The sequence below is a fragment of the Eucalyptus grandis genome, chromosome 9 (genome assembly GCF_016545825.1).
Source record: "Eucalyptus grandis isolate ANBG69807.140 chromosome 9, ASM1654582v1, whole genome shotgun sequence".
In the NCBI taxonomy this organism is placed as follows: Eukaryota; Viridiplantae; Streptophyta; class Magnoliopsida; order Myrtales; family Myrtaceae; genus Eucalyptus; species Eucalyptus grandis.
The window spans coordinates 10,898,813-10,926,377 of record NC_052620.1 but is presented as its reverse complement, the minus strand read 5'-3'; the positions used below and the strand labels follow the sequence as shown (position 1 = coordinate 10,926,377).

The following is a 27,565-nucleotide window of genomic DNA, read 5'->3' as shown; positions in this document are numbered from 1 at the left end:
GAAAGATAATGGAATTCGTGCACTTACAATCTAGTCATGTTCCTTAATTTTTGTGAATGGTCCAAGAGGATTCGTCGAGAACGGTAGAGATGTCAATCCAAGAGTATCAATAAGAAAAATTACGTTAACTCACCTAAAATATTAATCGGACAAGTTGGGTCAAAAGATTTTAGTGGACGATCTTTTATAGAAAAAATATCAAAAAAATCATAAATTTATTGCATTTGTGCTAATTGAGTCAAAAATCTTTTAATTGTGCCTATTAAGTCCTAAAACTTTTTTACGTTTTGTCAGTTAAGTCTATCAAGCTAATTTTAATCGAAAATTACTAATGTGGACAACGGATGCTTTACATGGTTCAGTCGTTATTGACATAGATAATTTTTGCTATGTCAAAATATGATATTTCTAATACATGTTTCCTTTTTCTTCTTTCTTTGCCAAGTACCATGGCTGGTAGTCACCTAACAGTGAGAGCCACTCTTGCAAGATCTAGTGAGGGTGAGTCTTGCTTGAGGCCGGTAAAGTTTCACCTCGCCAAATCTCGAAGAGCTTGAGCCTCATCAATCTCAAACGAGGCTCCACCTTGACAGATCTACATGAGATCAAGCCTTACCCCAGATACTTTATTAAAAAAGTAGATCGTACTTTATTAAATGGGTGGGTATGAGAGAACGAAAGGTTGGGTAATAGGAAATCTAAAAGTGAAAGAAAATGATGTTTTGACTTGTGTATATAAACATTTCTAATCCGTGTCCAATTAATAAAGTACAATCTATTTAATATAATTTTGTTAGAGAACAATGGAAAGGAAAAAAGAAAATAAAAAATGAGATGGAAAAATAAGTAGAAAAAAGTAATAAAAATAAAGGAGGTAAAAACATCGTGAAAGATTTTTATTATTTCCATTCATGCAATTTTCAACTTCGAGTCATACTAATTTATCGTCAATACCAAACAACGGAATGATACGATATGAAAATACTCAATTTTATTATTGCGATAAGATATAGCAAAATCCTAAATTTGATTTCCTATTAAAATTCAGATTATCAAATGCACCCTAAAAGATTTTGTTGTTGTGTGGACAAACATGCCCTTAAACTACAAGGGAACAATTTGGCGATGCCCCAAAAATTGGCGGGGCATATTGGGAATTCACTCTAGTCCTGCGAAGCCCCTGATTTCTTTTTGCCAATTTAGGAAAACAATTTTTTTTTGCGATTTTGCGACCTCGACTGTCGCTGCGCAGCTTCTTCCTCCTGCAGACGGCGACCGACGCCGCCGCCCCGCCGCCCCGCCGCCGCGCGAGCAGGAGGCCCGGCGAGTCGCGGCCGGCACCGAGGTCCCCCGCTCGCTCCCTCCCTCCACGCGTCACGGCCGATAGACTGATCCCGTCGCGGCCTCCCGCCGACGAGCGGCGCCTCCGTCCCGACTCGCGGAGTGCTCGGCGCCGAACTCGCTCGATTCCTCGCAGCGACCAGGTCCGTCACGAATCTCCATGAGGTTTTGCTTTCTCCGGCAGCTCACTTGGCTGCTCCGGTAGAACTTTTCTCGCTACGCTCCTTTCGACGTTTCTTTCTCTCTCGCGTAATCATCGATATATTATTTGGCGAGAAAGGAGCAATGTAAATGGCGAAGATCGCGATCGGCTAAATCGTATAGTTTTAAGCTCTGTTGGCATTGTATATGGATATCCACTCTTGTTTTTAATAAGCCTGTCTTTTCACACATCTCAAAAGCATTGAATTCTGTAATCTTTGCAGGTGATGAAAGCATGGAGGCAAATGTGGCGCATGATGATGATGTAGAGATTGAAGAAGAATACGTCCTGCTTGATCTCGACTCCATCCCTGAGCAGTTCGACATCCCGGCCAATGCGCCTTATGTCTTGTCTGTATGTGTTCAGGCTTACTAACTTTTGTTGTTTTAGCAATTCTCTGGTCTTGTATCTGTTGTTTGTAATCATCTCATAGTGATCGGGTATTTGGTTTTCACCTACAGCTTTATTGAGTGCTTAACCAAAATACTGTGAGGCCCGTGGTCTATGGTACAATAATAATTGGATAGTCAATGTGCTTGAACCTGCAATAGATGGAACATGCTATTACTTGGGATCCGTATTTCGTTTCCACTGTTGATGTTCTACTATCTTAAAAATCATTTGATTAAGACTTTAACACTATCCAACCACCAAACACACTAGCACTGCAGGTTCAGTTGTCTTTAAACACTGTCTCGTAGTCATAGATTGGCTGTCTCCTTTTGAGTGAGAAATTTTTTTCCCTCGACCATCTGCGCCCTTTTTAGTTCCTCAATGGAAACTTATGTACATTGCCGTTCATCGAGTCAGTTGTTTATCAGCGAATATTTTCTGTACTGCAGGGTTTGGATACGTTGAATCCCATATTGGTCATTGATAACAAATTGAAGCTGGTAAGCTCTTTATCTAATTTACATGTTTTTTTTTGGCGGGGGAGAATTGAGATAGGAAATTTTGTATTGTATAGTTTCTTCCGAGAGTTTTTTCTTTCTAGTATTCGAGTCTCTTTGCATAGGGTCGGGTTTTGTACTCGTCATAACCATTGCATATCATGCCGCCTCCTCCTCCATTCTTCCATCTCTTCCTTAAATTTATCTAGCATGACCATGTATGCAACAATAAATAATGATGTAATCATTGATACATCAAATTTTTGGGTCAATACCATGAAAAATGCCAAATCAGTACACCTCTAACGGATTTACCCCCAAACTAATTCTTTTACCATCAAAAAGCCCGTATTGGTATGCATGGGACAAATTTACCCAAAACTAACCATTAAGAATCCCAAACTAGTACATTTGTGATAAATTTATTATCCTCTGTTACTTTCTTTTAAATTGAATTATTACCACAAAAAACTACAAATTAGTGCACATGTGACAATCAGAGGGTAAAATCCTGAACCGATTTGCCTATCAATTGCCACGTGTCATCCAACACAACAATTTGACTATAAGATTTAACGTAAACTAATGAGACGTAAATTTGTCATAAGTGTACCAGTTTGGAATTTTTCATAATATTAACGCCAAATTTTTTGCAGCACTAGAATATGAGGCCCTGAATCTGTAGCATCATCTATAAGCAATAGTGCTTGTCTGTTTAGTTTATCAAGTAGACCTGAACCTGATGTAAACATCTAACAGTAGCTAACTGTGTCAAGAAACTTAATACATTGTTCAACATATGTTTCATTTGTCATTCCTTCATATTAGGTGTGGTAAGTTAACACACCTCAATCTGTTAAAAGCAGAATAACATGGTTAAATGTGATTAATCATTCAGAATCTGTCTGTATACTCCAAAATTCATGCTTTTGTCATTAATTTATAATCATGTGGCAGGTGCGGATCATAGTTGTATGGATGGTAGTAGTCAAATTGGTTCAGTTCTATACCTTTTGTTATCAATAGATTTTTTAACAGCAGACTCAGTTATGTATGTAGACAATTAAAGTCGATCGATCAGATGTTAATAATTCAAAACATGGATATTTTGGGTGAAGTGGTTACAAAGTCGGACATAATGCTTGCATGCTATATTGCCTTGTGCCATAAGCTGGCATTATTATCGAAAACTTTGTCTCTATGAGGTTTGTTATTAATTTCTAATTGCTTGATTTGACATTTTAATGGCCATTGCTGGCATATTGATGATTGACCCTGAATATGATTGAAAATGAGTTGATAATGGAACTATTGAAAAGCTCCAGGAAAGTTAAGGGCCTGTTTGGTTTCATCTGGAGGAGACGATTATGTCTTGTAAATAATTTTCTAAGATTAGCATTTACATGAAAACAACGCTAGCATGCCCTTGGATAAATTTGTTTGTTTCACAAATAAAAACCTAAAATGGTTAATTATTGAAAGCAGAGACTTTCACTTTTAGAATGAAGAGATTATTTGTGATGAATTCTCAAATCACAGAGGGAAAAGGGAGAACATATGTCTTCATAGTAATGATTTCAAACCAGGGCCAGATTAGCAGGTTCAACTGGTTGGATTGGGAGCCAGACCATGATCCTGTCTTGTTCTTCTCAATTAGTTGTACTGGTCAAACCTGGTGTTTACCTGGTTCAAACGTTTGAATCCCTGCACTGGCCACCAGTTCGACTGGTCAAACCCAGTGTTTACCTAGTTCAAATGTTCTTCTCAATTATTTGTGTTTGTATAAATGTATTAGTAAATTCTTGAACTTCATTGACCCAGGTGTCCAATTGGTTGAAAGGTGAACTGGAACCCGTGCCGGTTCTTTGACTGGTCCAGGTGTAAAAACACTGTTCCCATAGATAATGTTTTGCTTTCATCTCAATTTTCTTTTTTAATTTCAGCATGCTTCCATTTAGAAAGCATAAGTAATCATCTTGTGATGTTATCCTGAAACAGGTGAATAACTTTTCCTTAATTGTAGCTGATATAACTTGGTTAGATTACCCGCAAAAGATAGTTTACCATGGAAATGAAAAAAAAAAAAAAAAAACCAATTAGCATTTGAAAATTGTTAATTGGAATGATCCTATGCAAACATGTATTAATTGGTGTAACCAAACATCATCATCATAGTTTACCAATAATCTAAAAAGTAGCAATTAATTTTAATTAAGAAAAATTAAAAAAAAAGAATCTAAGCACTGACTCTTTTTGTTTAGCGATTTATGTGTCTAATTTTGTGCTGAAGTGTGTCTGAAGCCAAGAGAGAGACCTAGAGTTGTGAATTATGAGGATGTCATGTTGTCTTTTGTATGTGATTGTAGTGCATGGTTTCCTCTCTTCATATACCATGCTAGTATTATGTTGATGGAATTTGGATGTGGATGTGGATGTGCCAGTCTCTTCATCTATGTAAATGTGTGCAATGTAAAGTTTATACGTGAATACATTTCTTTAGTGAAACTTGCAGATGTGAAAGTACATTCTCACTTTGTAGAATGCAATGTTTGCTTAAAATATCTTTTATTTTCTATGGTGTTCAGTTGTCGTACTTAAATTATTACCTTTTCTTCTAGATTTTACCAATGACAGTTTACATCAGTTTTGTTTTAAGGCACACATGTGGCATGTTTCTTCTTGAGATGAAGAGACTCTTGTTTGCAACCACACCCATGTCCTGGCGTATCCTTATTACATGGTTATATGACCTCAGTGAAGAGTTGGAGTTAGTGTCAGTATTACCTTGGTCTCACGGCCATAAATATATTGAAGATTTGCAATTGAAAGTCTTATTGAGAAACATTCAGCTTCGTTGATTTCACTACTTTGTTTTTATTTGCCCCTCTCTCTCGAAGTCTTCTTTTGCTCTATTGCTGAGTGAATTTTTGCATTGCTTTTGTTCTAAATCCACTATGTGTGGAGTACTGTGTGAGATGCAAAATTTATGTGACTTTACTTCCATAAGTATTTCCATGAATATATGCAATTGTGAGATTTCACGTGGACTTGGATTTAGTCGCTCTTAACTTATGCTTTCCTTTGGTGCAGATTGGGCATTACGAGGAAACAATAGGAACATGTATTGCTCTTACCGAAGAGGGTGAGTCTCCTTTGATTTAAATTGTTTACATATCCGTGTATAATAGCAGCATTGAACGACCTTTAATTTGATTTAAAAATCTTATGTCTATGAGGGTTCCAGGGTTCCATTCACTTTAGTTTCCTGGCTTTCAGGAAGTTTGGTATACGAACATCTTTTTCCATATTTTAAAAAGCCAATTATGGTATAAAAGGAGCTGTGAAAGCAATTTACTGTCTTTTTAGAGGCAAGGGTGGTTGGGGAATTACTGTTCTGTTGCTAATTTATTAAAGTAGTGTCCATTGCAAACTAGAACAGAATGTCAAAAGATTTGTTTGTTCTAATTCTATATTTAATTCTTGCATCATGGGCTGCCTATCCATCATTGTTCAATCAAGAGTTAAGAACTTTTAGGCAATTAAGAGGAATGAGAGCTTGTTTGTCTTGCATTCTGCATAAGTGAAAAAGTACTTTTTTGCTTTTTATCCAAAATATAAAATATTACGTAAATCTTAAAAGTTACGAAAAAAATATATATATATATATATATATATACAAATCTATCTGTCAATATTTATATGATGCGAAAGTTTTAGGTGTTTAGGTTTATAAATGACAAGAGTACATGCCCAATGAGATTTAGATTAAATTAAAAAGGAAAAGTTAATCCAGACATGCTCCGAATTTTAGTGATGATGTATGATCAAGGAAATTTACTTTCTTATCATGGGAAAAGAAAAGTGAGTTTACTTTCTGCCATTGTGCTTCATTTTAAAGAAATTGAACTCATTTTCTGTAGGCTTTGTGTGGCTTGTATGTCAATAGCTACCATTCTCTCCAGTCTCCACTACCTATATGTCAAATAATCATCTTTCCAATTTAATTGTCTTGCTTTATGCTTTTCATTTTCATATCTTCGTTTCTTGCACCTCTATAATACCTGCTTAGCTATTACTGAAAAAATTTAGGAATCCAGGACAATAAAGCCTCTTTTGCAGTAAGTGGGACAATGTACATGTGCTCTCTGTTTCTTATAAAGTACTTGACAAGGACTACTTCCTAAGGTTTATCTTGAACTTTTCTTTCATTCTCTATAGGCCTTGACTTTCCCTAGCCTCTTGATCTACATTATGTTATCATCACAAAGTTACATCTTCTTGTTTGGCTCAGAAACACCTTAGACAAGCTTCTTGTCTTATCCTTGAATTTAATTGATTCCGCTCTAAAGATAAAAGAAGGCTGTTGACTGTTTGTGACAATGTTATATTGCTCTAGATTTTCTTTATAAGGAATAGCAGTCATCCGTATCTTCCTATGAAGCATCTAAGAAAGGACATGTATGTTCAATGCAGGTACTTCCTCCATTGTTCCTGAAGAGACAGGACCATCTGAAGCGAACAAATCCTCTGGCAAATCTAATATGGATCCAAATCAGTGTCCCAGCAAGCAAGTAAAACCAGTTGCCTGCATCAATAAGATTCTCAAGTTTAAATTATTTGTAGATACCAATGTTCCTGACGCAAGTGCTCAGCCATGAATAAATGTTTTCATGTAGTCATCAATCACTTGGAAAATTGGTTGTCTTGTGGATACATTGGGTAAGTCTTTTGCTTTAGTATTTGAGTAGTTTAGTTTTTTGTTTTGTCTTTCTGTTCACTTCTATGTGGTCTATAATTAGCTTATATCTGGTTGATCTACATCTTTTTTGTGGTTAGCTTTGAGTGCCCAATGATGTAGCTGATAAGCAGCTCTGTGTCCAAACGTTTACTTGCAGTATTATTTTCAAGATTGTTTCTGAGTGCAGGCTTCTAGAGATAAAGAGAAGAAGAAGGGGGGGGTTTCTCTAGGACTCAGCAATAACCATATTATCATCTGAAATTATCAGGGAAAACTCTTAGTCAGCTCTTCATGTCCTTGTGGATTTGTGTTTCTGGGGTGTAATTGCTGGTGTAAAGCTCAAAGCTTTCTTCATGAGCTTTTCAAAATAAAGGACTCGCATGCTTAATGGGATGAATCAGTAGGTCCAACAAACCTTGAACTTTCCTTGTCAGGATGAATTGGAGATTCATTTTTAAACCCTCCAGATGCTGCTCTTCTGTGGTAATAACTACTAGAACCAAGACAACCTCTGCACGGAATGTAGCCTCCAGGGCTAGAGACCCAACATTCGAAAAACTCATGGAGAAGTACAAAAACCTTCTTAAAGTGGTTGCAATTCAAGACCTCTTCCTTGCTTCGAGCAACCCTTCATCATCAATTTCATTGGACTTCCTCAATAGGCTCTCCCAGAAGCTCCGCTTGAATCGTGGTGCTGCCTCCTTCATCTGCAAATACCCCCACATCTTCCAAATATTTTATGATACTAATAAGTCTCAATCCTTTTGCAAATTAACCAATGCTGCCATTGAAATTGCCTTGGAAGCAAGTCAGGCAATCAAAGCATCAATGCCCCTTGTTGTAGACCGATTACTTCACCTTTTATTAATGACTCCAAAAAAGTCTTTGCCACTCCGCGCTGCTTTCAAGGTCTGGAGGGAGCTTGGTCTCCCAGATGACTTTGAGGATTCTGTTATTTCTCGAAATTCCAATCTCTTTAGACATTGTGATGGTCATGAACCAAATACTTATATCTTGAAGTTGGCTGATGTTGTTCCGGAAAAAAGTCATCTCACAGCAGCAGTTGAGAATTGGAGGGTTACTGAGTGTTGTAGGGAAGACAGTCATGTTGATAGAACAGAAATTAGGTTCAGTTTCAAGCATGGTTTTCCTCCGGCAATGAGATTGAGCAAGGACTTGAAAGCTAAGGTTCAGGAATGGCAGAGATTGCCCTATGTGGGGCCATATGAAGGGATAAGGGAAAAGAGAAAGTCTAAGGCTGCAATCATGGCATTGGAAAAATGAGCAGTTGCTATTGTTCATGAATTCTTGAGTCTCACCATGGAAAAGATAATTGAAGTGGACAAGATTAGTCATTTTAGAAATTGGTTTGAAATAGATATGAATATCAGGGACTTGTTCTTGGATCATCCTGGGATATTTTATCTCTCAACCAAGGCGAAAACACACACCGTTTCCTCAGAGAAGCTTATGAGAGAGGATGACCCCAATCCTGTTTATGAGGCAAGGAGAAAGCTCCTTAATTTAGTTCTGCTGGGACATCATGCATTTTTTTCTAGTAGTCCAATGATAAGGGATGCTGACCAGAGCAAAGTGGATCAGTTTCGAGGAAAAGGATGAGACTAAAGAAACACAAGTTTTGTTGTACTTTTGATAGATCCTCTCCAAGGAAGAGCTGCCTTGCTCTCATCCTTTTGTTTTCCTGGTTTTAAGTTTAGAAAGATAGAAAGGTAAATAAGACAATCTATGAACTATGGAAAAACGGCCAGCCGATGAGGGTTGTCTAAGAGGTGGTTTTGTCCACATTAAGTTTCAGAGATTAAGATATTTGGGCATTTCTGGATTTGGCCTGATAAACTCCATTCAATTCCAGTGCCCTATCATATACAGTCTAGATTCATCTGGAGTAGCTTTTTGCTGATGATGTACAATCTGGGCCTCTGTGTCAGTTCAAGCAATCAAATTCTAGAATCTCAGGTGAGGCCTGTGCATAACTGCATGTCTCAAATATGCAAGACATCTATTTGTGGTTATGTACAAGCATATCAGGCATTATTAAGTGGGCATACATGTCTACAGCTATGTGTAGTGTTTATTCTTTCCTTGAATGCAGCATTGTGGTAGGTATAATGCTAAAATCATTTTCTAGTTGTTCAATTGTCAAATTATTAAGTTCCAACCTCAAAAGCTTTTGCTTGTTTTTGTTATTTTAAGTTTCAATTGTCGGTTCTGACCGTGGCACAAAAGGTTGAACAATATGTTTCTTAGGTCAGTGAGGGTCCTTTAGGCATTGTCAGCGCTCTTCTTTTCTCCTATGGTCCTCTTTACTTTCAAATTGTGGCATTAATGAAAATCGAGGACAGTTGATCATACTTTCTGTTGCATCTTTCCATTAGTGAAATGGTTCAGCTCCCAGAGTTATGACTGCTTATGTTACTGAACTTCATGTATTATGCCCCTTCAGCTTGAACAAATGTAGTCTTTGATGAGTTTCTTTACTCATTATGGGCCTTTGGGGCCTTCTTTTCCATTTCATTCAATGAGAATGAATCAATTAATGATAAAACAACTTTCTTGGTTGGTGATGAATAGATTATAAGCAATTCTGTTGCTCTTGCAACCATACTAAATAGGAATGATTCAAGCAATTTATGATTATGAATTGGCAACCGCTGAAAATGAGGGTACAACTGTGAAGCAGGCGCAAGAAAAAAGTTAAGAATCTGCAGTCTTGTGCAATATACTTTGTTTCCGCATCTCTAGTCAATAACTCAATATAATCTTTGGATATTCATATTGTTTCTGTGTCATCTTCTCTAGCCCGGTTCAATATATATATAGACACGATACATGATGAAAGGGCTTCTTTTGATTAAATAATACATTGGATTCCGTTATCAAAGATGCGTCTGTCTTGCCCTAATGCCGACTTGTATTTTCCGCATTCTATGTCTCGCCCTAATCTCGTTCACACAAGAAGAAATCATTCAAGGTTCATTTACTGCATTGCATTTGACTGATGTGTCAGATTAATCCAGTTCTGTTCTGTTGCTTGCAAGTAGTGCACTTTGTCCCCTCTTTTCTCTTCTATTCCTGTTGTTAATGATCAGAGCTGATTTGGTGTTTCCACAGAACTTGCCAAGTTGCTGTGGTCTGGTTACGAGGGAGTTCCGCTGTCTACCACAGCACCTATTTTTGGAGCGGTATCAGCTACTTCAGGTTATTGACTTCCCATGGCTCTCTCTGTCCTATATGTTACAAAGAAGACAGCCCTGAAACTTTTCAGTACTCGAAATTGGACTCCTTTTCTCGTGTTTCTATTGCTTTCTTTTAACCATAGTACCATGACAGCGCATCGTGTGGGCTGCTGGCCCACTTATCGCCATTACAAGATTGGAGAAATTGAATGGTGTTTGAGCTCAACGATTGATCTTGAGGAGCTAGTGCATGTCAAGTAAATGGCATTTTCTCCTTTTCTACAAGGATGCTTTTTCAAGTTCTTTGATACCTTCTCTATTCACCTCGTATAAAGCCCACGTTGCTTCGTCCTCCATATCTCTAGCTGGCTCGATTCAAATCAAACTTGTCCTCCCAAAAATGGAATCTTTTTGACTCTTCTGAGCGGGACTTCCAGCTGGACCTCATCATATCACCATCACTAATCAAAATTCGTCGTTGCTTTGCCTATGTCTAACCCTATGGTCAAAGCGTAGCCTAACTTTTGTGAACCAGTTTTTTGTTCTTTTCTGGCTGCTTCTTTCTCATGGAACTTCCACCTAAAAACTTCATCCTTTCTACAGCAAAGACGAAAGTCTTGGGAGCCACACCAATCAAATCATCTTTGTATTCAAACGAATGACTTTAAAACTTCTGGTCAGCTTTTGATTAGAGAATGCCATAATGATCAAATCATACGTGCTTGGTCAATCTCCCTTTTATCTTTTGTGACCCACAAAAAGGAAAATCCTCTCTTATCTTTTATGGAGGTACCAAGTCATGAAGATCCATCAAATAATGGGTGGGCCTTGCTATGTCAATTGGTCTACCATTGGAAGCTTGACCCAAAATATACTCTCAGACTCTCTAGACTCCAATAATGGATGGAGAAGGCTCTCATCATGACTTTCGCTCTATGTGTTGTCAATTTCCTTCGCTGTTGACAAGCTTGTGGTTTGTCGATTGTCTTATTCACCGATGATGTTCTGCTTGTATGAAATTTCGCTCTCATCGATCGAGCTCACTGCCCGTTCATAATAAATGTTGATGACTTGTAGGTGTTGACAGATCGGGAGTTAAATTTCTGTGGCTATGGTTGTCTTTCAACATGAATGGTTGGTTCTACGTTTAGCCTTTATAGTAAGAATCTTAATGCGTATGAATTTTGAATGGCTGAATATATAAATGCTGAGATATTATTACTGTTGTACTTTTATCTTATTGCCTTGACAAGATTGACCATATTGACTTTTGAACAAGTTTTCCACCTCCTTTTTTTTTTTTTTTAACTCTTTTCCGCAACACGTCGACATATGGATCTGCTAAAAGTTGACTAAGATAACCAGTCATGAGCCTTTCGATTTCAATTATGGGACACGGAATCTCTTAGTCTAAATAGATTAAATAAGAAAGGAGAAAAATCTTTTTCTTATTCATTCACATTTGAGATAAAGAGGAGCATCATTTCAGGAAAAGGAATCGAATCCAAGATACACACGGCATATGCTTTTGACAAAACAAAATTTAATTCTTTTATAGGAGGAAAAAACTATTTAATAGACCAAGTTTAGGGGGTGATGCATGTATATATTTGGTGAAAATCTATATGTACTCACCTTAAAGGCTTAAGTGATATTTGGTTTTACTACATGTGTCAAAGAACATTTGCATAACAGATAGTTCTATTGACATTTTTTTTTTCTAAATTTTTTTATTGAGATAAAAGTAATAAAAGGTCTTGTTTTGAAGAAAATTTATAAGTAGAGTACTTCAAATTTATTCAGTGGAGTCATCTATCGCAAATACCAAGCCTGAGTATTTTAATTAAGTAAGAAAACTGAATTTTATCACAGATCGTGAGTTTTTTAGTAGTGTACATTAGAGATGATTATGTTGAAAAAACAAGCAATTTGCACTTCTCATTAACAGAAAAAGCAAATTGATGGATTTTCTATTGAACATATACATGATATATGTATATACTTGTAGGAAACAATAAAATACAAAATAGTTGAGAAATAAAAACGTAAACGGCCGCATGTCAATGTGAAAAGTAAGAAATAGGCAAGAAACTTGGAGGACTGTGTCGTATTTCTAGCTCTAATAAAGCTTAAATAATTGGCCTTTTTGCCCCTCCCAGGCTTCATGAATGCATCCGTGAGCTCATTATACGGCTATCTACCGTTATGATTAAATCTACTCTTTTTCACAATATAGATAAAGTTGCCCCTAAAAATTTTCATATTTGTATAGTTATCTTCAATATAGTATTTTCTTATTATGGTTGTCCTTCGAATTTAAGTTTATTGCTATTTAGAAAATAAAAACTAGTCTCCCTTTATCATTGCTATTATAACAAATGTCACTCCTACCCTCAAAACTTATTTTTGTGGTGAACTTGTTATCTTTTATTTGATTAGTCTGAAATTAATATCAAATCTTTTTGTTTACCGCATCAAAAATTGGTGTTTTTTCCTAACACCGGCGAGACACGATTACACAGAACCATCCAAGACGTCATAGGTTTATGTAGAAGAACACGCACGCACGCACGCACGCACGCACGCACATACACACACAAAACCGACGAAAAAAGGTTATGCACATTAAAGCATCTTGGTGTTTTTTTTTCCTAAACACACCATCAATGATTTTAGTGTTTGTCAATCCATTAGGTGTCATTTTGTTTATTTTTTAAAGTTTTGATTTTTAAATCATCAAGATTTTTAATGTACTTGTGATTTTTTTGTGGCAAATATTTGAAGAATGTGTTTTTTTTTTTCATCCAATCATCCCAATAATCGTATATAAAAGACAACTGATAATAAAAATTTTGATGGTGATAAATATTAGAATGTATAACCTAAAAATTTAAACTAATAAGTAGAGGGAGATCATATGTATATAAGAAGTATATAAATCTTATAGAAAAGTGATATGAGATATTTTAACAATAGACAACAACAAAAGTTTATAAATACAAAAATTTATAAATATATGACAATTAACCCATAAATTTGCTTAACAACGTGAAAAATGCCTTCACTTACCCAATGCCCACTTAACAAATGAACAAAAAGAAAAATTGGATATTCCTAATCATGAAAACTAGACCCTACATGCAAAAAGAAAAATAGAAAAAAATGGAAAGTAGATAAATTTGGGGTCCACCATTTTAAATTTTATTTAAATAATTAAGGACAATTTTGTCCCTTTGTTGAAAATGGGCAGATTGAGCCATATTGGAATTGTATATAGCCCACCCTTTTTTAATCAAATATTGGCCGTCCGCAATAAGATTATCCGGGTCTTGCTTTTTCTTAATTGCAAGATCTTCACGGTCAATCCCTTGCTAGAAAAGCAAGCAATGAAATCCCACCTAATTAGTGAATGACCTAGAAAATAGTGGCACCGTCCTTGGAGTTCTTTTCATCCTTCCCTTTCATCCCATAGCATGTGTTATTGTGTGCATCCACGTTTGCTCAATATCACTCTCTCCCACCAACAATGTTTACCCTCTTGCACATTGTTTATGAAATTACTTAAGTCTTCATAATAGACATCAAATAAGCATTCAAATCTGCATACTTTTCTCCCCTTGGGCAAAACATGTTTGATTTAATTAACGGGTTTCTCTAGTTTATTAGAGTACTAATGTCAATGACATGAATCTCTCAAAGTCATCGGATCCGCCGTCTCTTGAGTAAAAGGACGGCAAGACTAAGAGAAGGGCAACACCTATTAGAGGTTGACTTTTGTGACTAAGTGGGTTTTAATAGCCAAAACCAAAACCAATTATTTGGTGAAATTCAATTTAATACAATAAGGTGTGCCAAATGTGTTTACTTTTCTGACTTACCATAGGAACTATTGTCTCCACCAACATGGACATGTCTGATGTGTATGTCCATGACAATTAAAAACAAAAGAACTGCAAAGTCAATTGCATGTGTTAAAATCAAAGAAGTCATGTCCAAACATGTTCACGCAAGTGCTATATCTTCTTGATGACCTAACTTTTGGTTAATCTTCTCTCTTCTTCAATGAGCATTTCTCGTTATACCTAGAAAAAGACCATTGATTTCATGAAGATCTCATATTTTCTTCTTTTATGTGGTTCTTTTCTAAATTAAGTAAATATAGTTTATCTAATAGCATTGAAACCATGTCTAAGCAAGCGCATGACATTTTACTAGTGCTTTGAAAAATGAAAGGGAAAGTACATGTACAAACTACTAAATCTAGCGAAAAAGTAGAATGCTACGGTGTATCAATCGATCTATTAAACGTGATCTTTAACATTTAGTAAATTATTCAAAAAGTTCTAAACCAATTATATGGCAACCAATTTAACCTCCTTCAACTTTTTAATTATATCAACTTAGTTCTAAATCTTTTGACAATTTGTCAATTAAACCTAAATATTTTGGTTGTGTTAATTTAATTTTAAACTTTTCGAATGACAAAATTAAAATATTTATGATTAAATAAATGTCGTACAATTAGTTTAAGATCTTTTGGATAATTTTCTCTGGTAATAATGGAATGTGTGCGTATTATTGTTAATGTTAGTCGAGTGATATCCGCGCTGGTATCATTTTCCTTCATGTTTAGGAAACAACACGGATGCATCCTGTGCTTTTATCCCAATACATCGGGACCATCAGCTCCATTAAATATTTTCTCCTTTACAGTCCGTCGAGTCTAACATGGGGAGGCCACGTGTCAAATCAGTGCAATAATTCTTTTATTTCTGGAGGCTAAGAGGAGTTTGGTAAATCCTCGGGAGTGGTGGCTCCTTAGCCATCTGTACATATACCAAGTTGACCCGTCACTGCTCGCTTGTTTCCTCGTTAAATCCTTGGAATTAGAGACCATAGATATATGTATATATATCAAGGTTGACCCGTCAGTGCTCACTTTTTCTTCTTGGAGCTTGAGCCTCACATGGAATAAAGGCAATGTCAGAGACCTTAGAGAGCTGAGATCTTTGTTAATGAGGAAATTACTGTTAGCTCAATTTACTCTTTGAAAAGACGACACATTCCTAATCAAAGTTGAATTAGAAAGTCCAGAGATTTACTTCCCCGGTTGTGTTGTTCATACTGTCAAGAAGATACATCGAATCAAGTGATTGAGGAGACTGTCCCCTTTCTTCTTTACTTTTTCCTGATGTTTTACTTCTTGTCGTGTGATAGTCAATCGAGAGGGAACAGAGCGTAATTTCATCCAATGATGTGTTTTTGTTTTTAATCTTCTAAAAAGAAAGTTATTAATCTTCTAAGGCTATGTAACCATTCAATATATATATATATATATATATATATATATAATATATTGTGTAAAAGAAACATTCATGTTTTTTAAAGAAAAATATCTCTATTAGGTTTTCTGTGTTGAGTTCAAACTCAATTTGAGAAACATAAGGAAAGAGGAGGTTTCCTAATCTTGAGATATGTTATCGGTTCAAAGTGAGCAGACTCTAAAAGAACTGGAAATCTATCCTATCATAGTCAATTTTCAATATTTGGAACTCAGATGTGAACCACTTTCCTTACGAAAAGCTTGGGACCAAAAATGCTTAATTTTAAGTAATATAACTATAATTATAGGAGAATATTATGAAAAATATGTGGCATAATGATTAAGGCATTGATAGATTGTCTAAGCTTCCTCTGTTCAAAACCCATCTCCAACATATATATTTGGTTTTCGAAAAAAAGAAAAAAAGAAGAAGCTAAAACCAAGTTTCAATTAGAATGATGGTTCTAGGTATAAAATTTCTGAACCGGTCAAAACTGGTTTCCAAATTTTCTCCCAATAACCTAATGTCCTCATGTAAACCAATCTAGAATCAATCGGGTAAGCGCAATTTGAGTTGTTAATTGTTTGAGTGTTTCAGCCCTAAATTGCACACATTAATCTCTTAGAATCTGAACTCTCGCAGATTCTCTTTCACAAAACTGCTCAAACTCTCATAGAAGCACTCAACTTGACATCTCTATAATGTAGCTTCTCTTTGTGCCTCAAAAAGCTTGCTCGGTCCCATATCTAATCCCACTCAATTGACAAAATTTCTTAGGGGCTAGAGCACAAGAGGGTCTTCCATTTAGGCATAGCCCGGTCCCTATGTAATGTTGATAAACAATTAACTTTCATACTTAAAAAAGATGCCTTGACTTATTCATGCTTTGTCACTCCTCAATATATTTGGTGAATCATAGTATGATAACATGTAGTGTATGTTTTACATATAACCCTTACAGCGTTATATAAATGTTAAGAAATTACACAAACTCAAATACAAAGTTCTATGTTATTCTACACCATTTATTTTTGGGTCAATCATGAATTTTCGGGGCAATAAATGATATAACATTTCCCTCCTAATTTCTTGCTTACAAGCCATGTAAATTATTTATATATTTACCCAAAAAAACGAATTTTCGTCCTGGATGTGATCATTTAAATAATAGAAATCAAAAGTACTTTTTCTTCGATCTAAACTAGGACTAAAAAACAAAAGTGGTAGGAAGATGACCAATGTCTTTGAGCTGTTCAGAAAACTTTGTCACCCTTTCTTGATTCCTACCTACTTATGGGGTCCCTCTTATCATTGAGAAATTTGAGAATCCTTTCTACGTCATTGCTTTTGACATCTATAAATCGGTCAACTCTCTCTCTCTCTCTCTCTCTCGCCCCTCTGAGTTTTTAGGGCTCTATTAGTCTAGAACACAAAGAAAGATGATCGTTTTCTCTGCTAAAGGGCAATGTCAAGTAAAGATCACTATCACATGAAAATGGAGTTTTGGGAGGAGCCGCACACATACACACTTCGTCCAGAGAAACAGAGTGGTTAGATGTGTTGCAGGTGGAAGATTCGGTGGAACCTTGATCTTAACTTATATTACAGATAATAAAAGCTTAATTAGTGATAATAATTCCACATACAATAGGTCAGAAATTTGAAAAAAGCAGAGATGTGATAGGAAAACCCGGTTTCCTATGTGTGAACACATGAATTGGATTCATCTTCTTCTTGGATTCTTCTAATCTTCTCTTATCTATCGAGCTGCAACCTACACGTAGTGTATGTCACGATCTGTTCTATTTACTACGTGTGTACGGGGTTCTAATGAGGGAATATAGATATCGCAATTATTTGCCATACAATGAAGAATGAGAATAGGCACCAAGTGATATCATATTAATTTCACGTTTACAATTGATATTTTCACCTTGGTTTCACGATAATCCCGAAATTAGTTTCTCAGTCCGGCGATTCAAGATCAACAAACCCGCATACGAAGGGCAATTTCATTAAACTGTGTCAAGATGGCATAAAACATATTACACTGCATGCAAAACGTCAACGACTAGTTAACTTCTGATCCAAGGTCGCTCCGTCCTTTAAAGAAAATTCGAAAAGTCGCCATCAATTTGCGTTGCATCAGCACGGCTCATGGAAACGCGTTTTTTCTTAGAAATATACGCTGTAGTATACTTAATCAGGATGTGAAACACTGTACTAAGACATTTTATCATACAAACACGTAACATGTCTCTAAAGAGCTAACTAAGCAATCTCACGAAAAATTGAAATCGTCGAGGAGGTGGTCGGGCCAGATGGAGGAGACAGCCCCGCCATCGCCGTTGAAAGTGTTGGTGAAAGAAGTCTCGGCAGGAGGAGACGGCGTTGAAGAAGAAGGAAGCCAAGGAGAATTTGGTGAGTTCTCTCCTTGGCTGAATATTGCGAACTCGCTAGCTTGGACCATAGTGTTATTGTTGTTGTTATCATGATCCTTGCTCAAGTTTGTCTGGAAGCTGCACGGGTTTTGTAGCTCAGGCAAGTGGGCAAAAGGGTAACTATCATGGACAGGACTAACTGGGGCATTCCCAAATAGTGAGTGAGCGGTTGCTTCTAACTGGGAAGGTGATGGTGATGATGATAAGGTCATCATTTGGTTCTCTTTGATTGAGGCAAAGGCATTCAAGAGCTTCATGGTCTCCACGTCATCTGTGACGACATTGTTTGAGGTGGTGGGAGTGAGAGAGACCGGTGGTGTGGGTGGCTGAAGAAGGTATTGCAGGTACTGGAACTTGTTGATGGCCTCGGCTTGGAGCCTCGCCTGCTCCTCAAGTGAGTGGTGGTCGATGAGCTCCTTCAAGTTGACCAGGGCAAGGAGGTGAGGGAGGCTCGAGAATATGTCGGTTCGGGGCCGGTGGGTCATCGGGTCGAAGCCCATCTGGATCAGCTTCTTTTTGAGATGGGTGTTCCAGAAGTTCTTTATTTCGTTATCCGTCCGACCTGGTAGGTGACCCGCAATAGCTGACCACCTTCTCAAGTTGAAAAAAGAAACAGAATTAGGAAATTATCCAAATTGAACTGTAAAATGATAGAGGAGAAATAACCTAATAAAAAAAAAAAAAAACCCAAAAGTTTTATGGGAATCAGTAGATTATTACTTGTTGCCGAGGATAGAGTGGAGATTGAGGATGGTTTGCTCTTCTTCAGGGGAAAATTTGCCTCTCTTGATGTCAGGCCTCAGATAGTTTGTCCATCTCAGTCTGCAACTCTTCCCACATCTGTTGAGACCTGCCAAGAAAAATATAAACCACCGACCCTTCAATATGAATTGTGATGGCTTGAAACTTCACAAAATCGAAGGGACAGACTAATAGAGACTCATCCATTCTCTTATTCTAATCTCCAAGAAAGCATCTCATATATCAGATGCATCAATTATACAAGATCCGTATGATCGCTCTCCTGACAAGTGATCAGTCTGCGCGTCACCACAGCATGCTGTCCGGCCAATACACAGAATACTTTCTTGTAGCTTTCGGAACCAAACTTCCATTGAGAGAGAGAGAGAGAGAGAGAGAGAGAGAAAGTACCAGCAAGCTTGGGGAGAGCTCTCCAGCTGCCATGGCCATGCTTCTGGATGTGCTTGATGAGCTTCTGATCTTCCTCAGGAGTCCAGGGACCTTTCTTAAGGCCACTCTCATCACAGCAAGGAGACCTCCCCATCACTTTCTGCTCTATTTCTCTTTGCTGTTTCTTCTTCCTTGTATGGATTTTGTGCTCTTGTGTCTCTCTCTACAAGGATTTGGTCCCCCTGCAATCTAACCTTAACTGCAGCTTCCCTATTTATATACAAAACCAGACCAATTAGCAGTGTCACCCTCGACCAAAGTAGAAGACGGCAGCCACCTTGGCGTCCCCTCATTGGTTGCGTTGAACATGTCCTGCCCCATAGATGGCTTCAAGCCCCTTCCTCATTTCTTCAATGGTTGCCCATTAAAAAATATATAATATAAAAATATTTCTTCACTAGTCAATTGTACCCCAGCCAAATTTATTGTTTCTATGACTACATGGTCCATATGTTATTAGTTAGGTTTTATTTTGTAATTATATTATGAGCCTAGTTGATTTATTCCGAACTAAATACATATGCACCGTTGATTATAATCAATCTCACGTTAAATTTGGTGGGACCCATTTGTTTTAAAAATAAAAATTAATTGAGTGTATGCCATGTTTTTGAAGAAAATATATACTGTGTCTATCAGTTGGTTCTTGATGCTTTAAAAAAGAGTTGTGCATAACTAACAATGTCTTTCCTTTTATGTGTATTTAAACCATACAAATCTTGATTGAATCTTTGTCATGAGATGACAACTTCAAATTGATGTCTTCTTAGCGTAAGAGTAGACATTATTGTCCTTTGATTGAAAATGAGCCAAAGAAGCGTGAGGAAGGACATGGCAATTATGATCCTCTGAGAATTTATTGAATAACACAAACGAAATTTCCGAAACTAATGAGGGTAGTCAATGAACATTTGCAATTAAATTAGATAATGCAATATAAAAATCATAGTTCCCTATTGCTATATATAATATAGGTACACGTTTGGGGGTTGTCTCACCCCAAACCTACCAAAAAGATGATGACATAACGAAGGGAAACTTTAAAAATGCCAAGATCGAATGGCTAATAAATTCACATTATTTAATCAATAGTTAAATTCTCTAACAGTAGTTAATGTCATTTATGTGACTAATGCACGAGTGGAAATTCCTAAGATAGACCTAAGATTATTTAACAAACCGATTACAAAGCAGAAAAGTGTGATATTAGATCTTCAATTTTCTTTCAAATCAAGCTTTTGATTGGTGCATTATGAGCATAAATCATCTCCCCTGTACAAGCTATTAACTGGTAAATATAGATGATGTCCATGTTCACAACCTACCAAAGATTCATTAGAGCAAATTTTCTCCAACCATGGCTAAAGAACAATATGCCCCAAATTGTCTAATTAGTCATATAGTTACATAGCTTACATGAAAAATCCCCAGAAAAAAGAAAACAAAGGACATCGCGGGATTATGATACATTCAAATGTCTAAATTATGATTGTTTAAGATTTGGATCTGTTGATCATTAGTTTGCATTATTCAAAACCATATATATTTTGAAGAGAAAAAAATAACACTATATTTTAGAACTCTGATCCAATCTTAGCCTAAAAATGCTCTAATCCCCGAGATGTTGGTCGTATGGCCAAATGTCGTCTACGAATATATATGTCGGACCTATATTTGAAATCTTATCCAATGCCTATGAATTATATATGTTTACGAACATCCATAAAGACTATGGGAAAAAAATCTTAGCTTATATATATGCAATAATCGAGTTTAATGCTCTATTTATTTCACGGAAGATGAATTATTTGAAAAATATTTTTCTAAAAAATAACCACTTGTATCGCTTACAAAAAAAATGAACAAAAATTACTTTCATCATTCACATAATTTCAAGTAAGTAATTTTTTTTTAAGAAAATATATTTCAAATCATTGATTTTGGTGAAACAAACGGAGTAAAAGGTCAACATCCATGACTCCAATATGTAGCAAATGGGCAGAGGAGGGGCAAAAGAGGGATGTGATGCATGTGCAGTCAGATAAATTATCTGCCGAGAGAGAGAGAGAGAGAAATGAGACTAAAAGGTCAACATCCATGAAACAGATGGCACGTCCTCCATGGTCAGAGGACCGCCCGCCATGCACGCAACATAAAAGTTTTTCTTTCGTCATTCACTGCATGGACTTTATAGGCTCACGTTCTTGTTGTTATTATTATCATGATTATTATTATTAGTAATGATATTAATATTATTGTTGTTATTTAAAGCCTCCTTCTATTATATGATTACCAGCTTTAGATTCACTTAGCAAGTTGGGAAATAGGTTTATGCGAAATTTATTTTTGCATCGACAATTAAAAAAACTAATGGACGTGTAAGATTCTCCATGTCTTCGTAACGAAAATGCTAGGCCAATCTATTAATGAACTAATTAATTAAGGTGCATGCATGGACAAAGGAAAAAGAACTCCACAGTAGTTGTAATTTCTCGTATAGCTTTCAATTCAGTGATATAATTTTGTAACCGATTACTTTAATTTCATTATATCTTAGAAACATTCACCAGAAATGCCAGAAGTCCAATGTAAGTACCGATGTACTTTTAAAACTGTGATACTAAAGTGATTAATTGAAGTCATTATACTCGTGTGAACGTTATTTAAAAGCACAGTACTCAAGTGATTGATTGTAAGATTATGATATTTATGTGAGCGCCATAAGAAAGTAATGGCACTCCATCATGAATATAATAATGAACTGAAAATCTAAATTTGATCCATAAAAAAAATTGACCTAAAATTTGAAACGATGTAGTGGGTAAATATAAATGAAAGATATAGTTATTGCGAAAGAAAAGTAATTTAAGCTTGTTATTAATCGTGCATACAATCAAAGTTGGCCTTTGTAAGATACGTACGGATAACAATTTACACGACATGACAATGATATGAGAATTGCTTATATGCGCATAGAAATTTGAGAATTTGTGTTGATGTTCACATATTTAGTTACTTCTATATATCATGAATTCGGGAGGCGAGAAGTATGATTACATCCCAATTATGTATAAGAAAATATGATTTTTTTCTTTTCTTTTTTGCGCTAAATAAGCGATTGTGCTTTCTAAGACAGCTGAAAGGAGGGCGCTACCACCGCTACGGACCAACAATTTACAAAGGTCCAATCCAATTCAAGCTTCTATATAAAGATAAACGCGTAATGCATGTGCTCTTTGTGAATTATCTTGTACCAATGATGATTTCCTCTTTATCTAAGGTGATAATAGGTTTCTCCTCAACTATTTACTTCATTTTTTTCTTTTACTTGTTTATTGGAATATTTGTTAGTTCACTAGCTATTTATAATAATGAAGGTTCTTCCTTTTGCATGGCCTAATATATTTTTGTGGCCGCCTACACGTTTGGTCCCTTTGTAAGCGTAGACAAGAGTAGAGTCTATTTCCACGTGTATTGAATTCCAACAGAACTTTATCGGTGGCCGTCCTCCTACCTGACCTTCCGTAGGCCTTTGTTTTCCTTTGCAAGAGCCCTAGTGCTCTCAACCATCAGTTTAGCAGATGAAATTCATCAATAATAAATGGGGTTGGTTCAATGGTCGAAGAGCAAGACTTATCTATATGAATTAGACGTATGACACAGGTCGAATTTCTTACTCTATCATTGTAAGAAATTTTTTATTTGAGTCACCTATCGGGTTTTAGCTTGTGTATTATATGGTCCATGATGTTAGTGGAGTATTTTATGATCTGGGTTTTACCTAGCTAAGGTGAGTTTTCTAGAAAAAAGAGAAATCATAAACAAAAAAATCTTGACTTTTGCTCTTTGTTGGAAGATACATTAAGCCTGTGAAAGTCTTACCTCCATTGAATCCTACAGTCAATGAGCCCCTGAAAAATCTGATCGCATACGTGAAGGATCAAAGATCAAGTGATGAGAGGACTTTCAATAACGTGGAGAGCAGCATCCCATTCGACAAGAAAAGATTGCTTCGATAATCAACGATGGGGACCCGTGAGGACGTGACTCGTTTGACCATGGAGGGAGATTGTTAGGGCAAAAGTTGGTGCAGGGCAAGTCTCTCTGATCACCCTCCCCTCCCTTCCTCCTTTGAAACGCAATCTCTCTCTCTCTCTCTCTCTCTCACATGCTTATCCAAGGACAAGAGGAAAAGGACGATGAAAACCAACAGGACAGACGCGTTGAGTGCGAGGGTTGAGAGCAAGAGAGAGACAGAGACAGAGAGAGAGAGAGGTTTCTCAGAAAGTTCACTAGCAAGAGAAATAATTTACAAGCAATGCGCAGGTTGAAGGTGGCATCCATAAACTCTGTGAACGATTGTGTCTAAACTTGTTTCTTCTGTTTTTGTCTTGCAATGGAGCACGAGCCAAAAAATCAAGAAAAGGTTCTCTTCCAAACATCAAAACCTAGAAACCAAGAACCAGACAAAGCTAGGCTTACATATCACCACGTCCACTAAAAATCTGCATGGAAGACACGAGGGCCTTCTTTGCAGTAATGATCAGGTCATTAGAAATTGAAAAAAGAGAACACCGTTAGAGCAGCTCAACCAAAAGGGAGTACACGCAAAGACACCGAGCTCTTCCAAAACTTTTACCAGTTGCTAAGGTACAGAAGCTTAAAAAGTACAGATACTTCCCGACCCAAATGGCTTCGTTTGTGTGATCAGCTCTCTTTAGTGCAAAGTTATTATCAACGTTGCGTAAATATCCTAAGACAAAACATCATACAGACTCATGCTGTAAAAGCATGATGTGGTAGACAAAATCACAATCAGTACACAATATGCTTTGAGACATGCGTATGTATAATCTTCTCTTTTTTGAATTGGATTTAGTTTAATTAGGTTCATTAAGCGCATATAATATCAACAAATGTTAAATGCTGAATGTTTATAATATAACTATGTCATAAGTGTGATATAGATTGAGCTCACTTATAAAATATTCCTTTTTTTCCAAGAAAACATACAAGAAGTGTACTTTCGAAAATTTAAATTGTGTAGAACTATTGTATTCAGATGGATACATCCAGTTTTAGCGTGCAAAATGCAATATCTTTATATTATTTTTTGATGCATAATTGGCCAACTTTAATAAAATGAGTCTAGATATTATTGCGCTTGCGCGAGTTTCTTGAGTCGTTTAGTGCGCACTTAATTGTCATCATCATGGCCAATTTCGCGGAAAGAAGGATTCATAAGCAAGCTTGCTTCTTCTTTTCTAACCTAAACTCCAAACGAAAGCATCACAACAAAGGCCCACCATAGAGTCAACCTGGAGAAGAAAACTCAAATGGAAACCCCACCATTTCTGCATAATTAATAACCTTGTTTTCTTCTTTTCCTGTCGGCATGAATTTTGCAACCAAAAGCAAACCCTACATTGCTCCTCTCATGCTTTAGGTTAAGGGTTAGGGTTAAATGAATATCTTAAGTACCTTCATTACGAAATCCCCATTGAAAGTTTTACAGACAAGAACCTAGAGAGAGAGAGAGAGAGAGAGAGAGAGAGAGAGAGAGAGTGATGGGTCCATAGCTAGCTTCTTCTCCTTAGGTTCCTTGTCGGATGGACCACATTTTCACATCAAAAGTAGAAGGATTCAATCAAAAAATAATCAAGGGGGTCAAGTGATGTCACCTTAAAACTCTTAGCAAATTAAAGAAAGATATTAATGATTGTTTAATTGATTTGCTTGCTGCATCAAGTAATTACCCAACACACATCTAAACTCGGACTTTGCGTGCTTCCCCGTGCCACGTATACGATGTTTTTGTCCCTTCCCTTCCCCCATGCAAATAGAAAACTCCCCGAGCCCTTCGTACTCATTACATAAATGATTGCTTTTTTACTATTTGATTATAACCCTTATTATATGCTGGTGCGTGATGAATATATATTGACTCTTGGAAAGATCGAGATCATGGGAAGGGGAGTGAGTGCGTTGCTTGAGAAACGCTTCTTCCCTCTTTTTCAAATCGTTTAGTTATTTTCTTCTTGTTCACTCCATGTAATTCGATAACCAAACTAGAGCTGACTGTTGCACGAATTTTGTCCCGACCTCCTTGTTACTTGTATTTTGGCTAATTTAGTAGACTTCTATGATACTCCTTGAAAAAAATCAACTGAAAAAGAAACTTAACGCTGGTGAAGTTTCGCCGAACGACTACCGATTATCCTAAAAGCTCAAATTATTACATGAATTCGCCTTTCGACATTTAAATGGTGTGAAAACGTTGAATAATCAAACGTCGGTCACCTTTTAACAGGGACCTCGCTTATTGGGGAACGAGTCCAATCGAACTAAGCTTCCACACAAATCTTCTTATATTTATTATTGGGATTGGGAAAAGAAGAAATGATAAAAATTGGAGTATTCCCACGATCGTCTTCTGTATCCGTTGGACGTGCATGTACTGATAAACAAATTAGATCGTGGCGTTGCCATGGAGTGGCGAGTTTGTCTTTCTGCATCAAGGACAGTGACAGTCGCCCTGAACATCGTTAAGCCGATGGATTAAACAAACAAAGAGAAGCTATAGAAAAGAAAAGACAAATCAGAAAGCTTGTATTACGTCCATTACACGTGAATAGTATTTGTGAACACCCATCAAACACCTACTTCTCCTTATTCAACTGGTCACTGCCCTAACAACCCTAATCGAATGCCCTCTATATAAAAAATGATAATAATAATAATAATAATAATGAAACGAGGATATTTTATAAAAAAATGAAAAAAAGTGGGGTCTTGAAAATCAATGCTAATTTCATCATATCTTTACCGGTTTCAAAATGAAAGTAACATATGGAAAGGTTCACTTCCTCTCGTGGCATCACTCGAGGATTCTGAGGTGTGATCCATATTCTCTATCAATAAGAAAGCACGGAGATTTCACTTATTATGGTTGTGGGAGATGCCAATTATAATAGAATTCTCTACTGGATGTAACTCTAATTTAAAAGTGAATCAAGATAAATCTTGTGTTTTTGTGTGTTGAATCATAACAGAGGATGCACACAGTCGAGGACTAAATTTGGGAAGGCTTTATTCCAATATTTAAATTTTTAGAATAAGGGTTTCTTCTTAGACGAGACCATGAACGATGTCGTGAGAACAAAAACATTAATCAAAGGGACAGGCGAATCTTCCTCATGAATCCCCGTTCGCAATTCTTAGGGCAGGTCTGCGTTTTTCTCAACCGTTATGACCGCGCGAGCGGATAAGAATATGAAGTGGGGATTGAATTCCATGCAAGCTCGTGATATTATATTGAGTGATTCCGTGCCTATTTGCTTCCAAACCTACGTACTTAGATCTTTTTTATATGCGATCAAATCGTCCTCTTCGAAATCATTTCTTTTAAGATCAACTACTACGTCTGGTTTGTCCCGTTTTTCACTATTCTATAGGAGGGTGACATCAGAGTAACAGCTAAGAGACATTGAAAGGTGGCGATATGGACAGTTGATTATTCTATGCTTTTTTTTCCTTTGCTAATTTAAGCAGATTATTTTATCTGGTCTGTCTCGTCTAGTCGCAGGAACAGCTCCGGATCCCTTGGCTTTTTGCCTTCGAAGCCAGGACAAAATCTTAGTAGGCCACCACCATACCGTTCGAGAACACTACATATCCAGACACGGACACGTAGCTATGCAAAAGTGTCCGTGTTGTACATGAGTCACTGTAGAATACGCCGCTCGTGTAAACAGAGTTTTGCGGAGGCGGCCTTACACGTCATTGACTTGAGCAAAGGAGTAGATATAGCCCTCAAATCAAGAACGGATAAAATCGCTTGTATAAAACTTTCTCTGCATTGACAGTGTATGATCATTTCTTCACTTGTACTCTAAAAGGATATGGCTATTTTTGTCAAGACTTCACAAATTTCCTCGTTCATTTAATGCGAACATTGATAGGTAATATTTGATGCAGATCCACTATTTCTTGTCTGTATACACACATGCGCTTGTCTTTTGCCAAATTCAAAGTTGGAAATTTTATTGACTCAGAAATTCAAAACATATAACCCTACAACTCAGGGGGGGTTATGTAGTTTGAAAGAAGATGGGGATTTAGATCCCAGTCTATAGGACACATCTTCTGTCTGTGAAAAAGTTGCTATCCAATGGGCACGCTTGTTAACATTCGCCGGAAGCAAGGGATAAATCAACCCTTCCAAAAGAAGTGGTCTGCTGC

General features: G+C 36.7%; 3 protein-coding genes across 7 annotated transcripts; 2 read left to right on the top strand and 1 right to left on the bottom strand.

Moving 5' to 3' along the window:
• The first annotated feature begins 1,285 nt into the window (after positions 1-1,285).
• On the top strand, positions 1,286-10,653 carry LOC104431622 (general transcription factor 3C polypeptide 6-like). Of its 5 annotated transcripts, none has more exons than XR_005546598.1 (7): positions 1,286-1,484; positions 1,767-1,897; positions 2,386-2,436; positions 5,524-5,575; positions 6,907-7,152; positions 7,606-9,148; positions 10,304-10,653. XR_005546598.1 is itself a non-coding variant. In XM_039302067.1 (5 exons), exons 2-5 carry the CDS (start codon positions 1,778-1,780, stop codon positions 7,089-7,091), a joined length of 408 nt encoding a protein of 135 aa, XP_039158001.1. In that variant the 5' UTR covers positions 1,286-1,484; positions 1,767-1,777; the 3' UTR covers positions 7,092-7,352. The 5 variants fall into 5 exon arrangements, 1 of the variants encoding a protein (XP_039158001.1); XR_005546597.1 differs by having other exon boundaries at positions 7,359-9,148; XR_005546599.1 differs by lacking the exon at positions 7,606-9,148.
• Positions 7,571-10,653, top strand: LOC104418275 (protein ROOT PRIMORDIUM DEFECTIVE 1). The gene is given in 2 exon segments (XM_039302066.1): positions 7,571-9,148; positions 10,304-10,653. A coding segment is annotated over 1 exon segment (1,185 nt). The 5' UTR covers positions 7,571-7,606; the 3' UTR covers positions 8,792-9,148; positions 10,304-10,653.
• Positions 10,654-17,676: 7,023 nt separating this feature from the next.
• Positions 17,677-19,539, bottom strand: LOC104418273 (transcription factor MYB92). Its single transcript, XM_010029558.2, has 3 exons — positions 19,286-19,539; positions 18,854-18,983; positions 17,677-18,724 (listed from the first exon to the last, which is right to left on the bottom strand). Exons 1-3 carry the CDS (start codon positions 19,416-19,418, stop codon positions 17,974-17,976), a joined length of 1,014 nt encoding a protein of 337 aa, XP_010027860.2. The 5' UTR covers positions 19,419-19,539; the 3' UTR covers positions 17,677-17,973.
• Between the last annotated feature and the right edge of the window lie 8,026 nt (positions 19,540-27,565).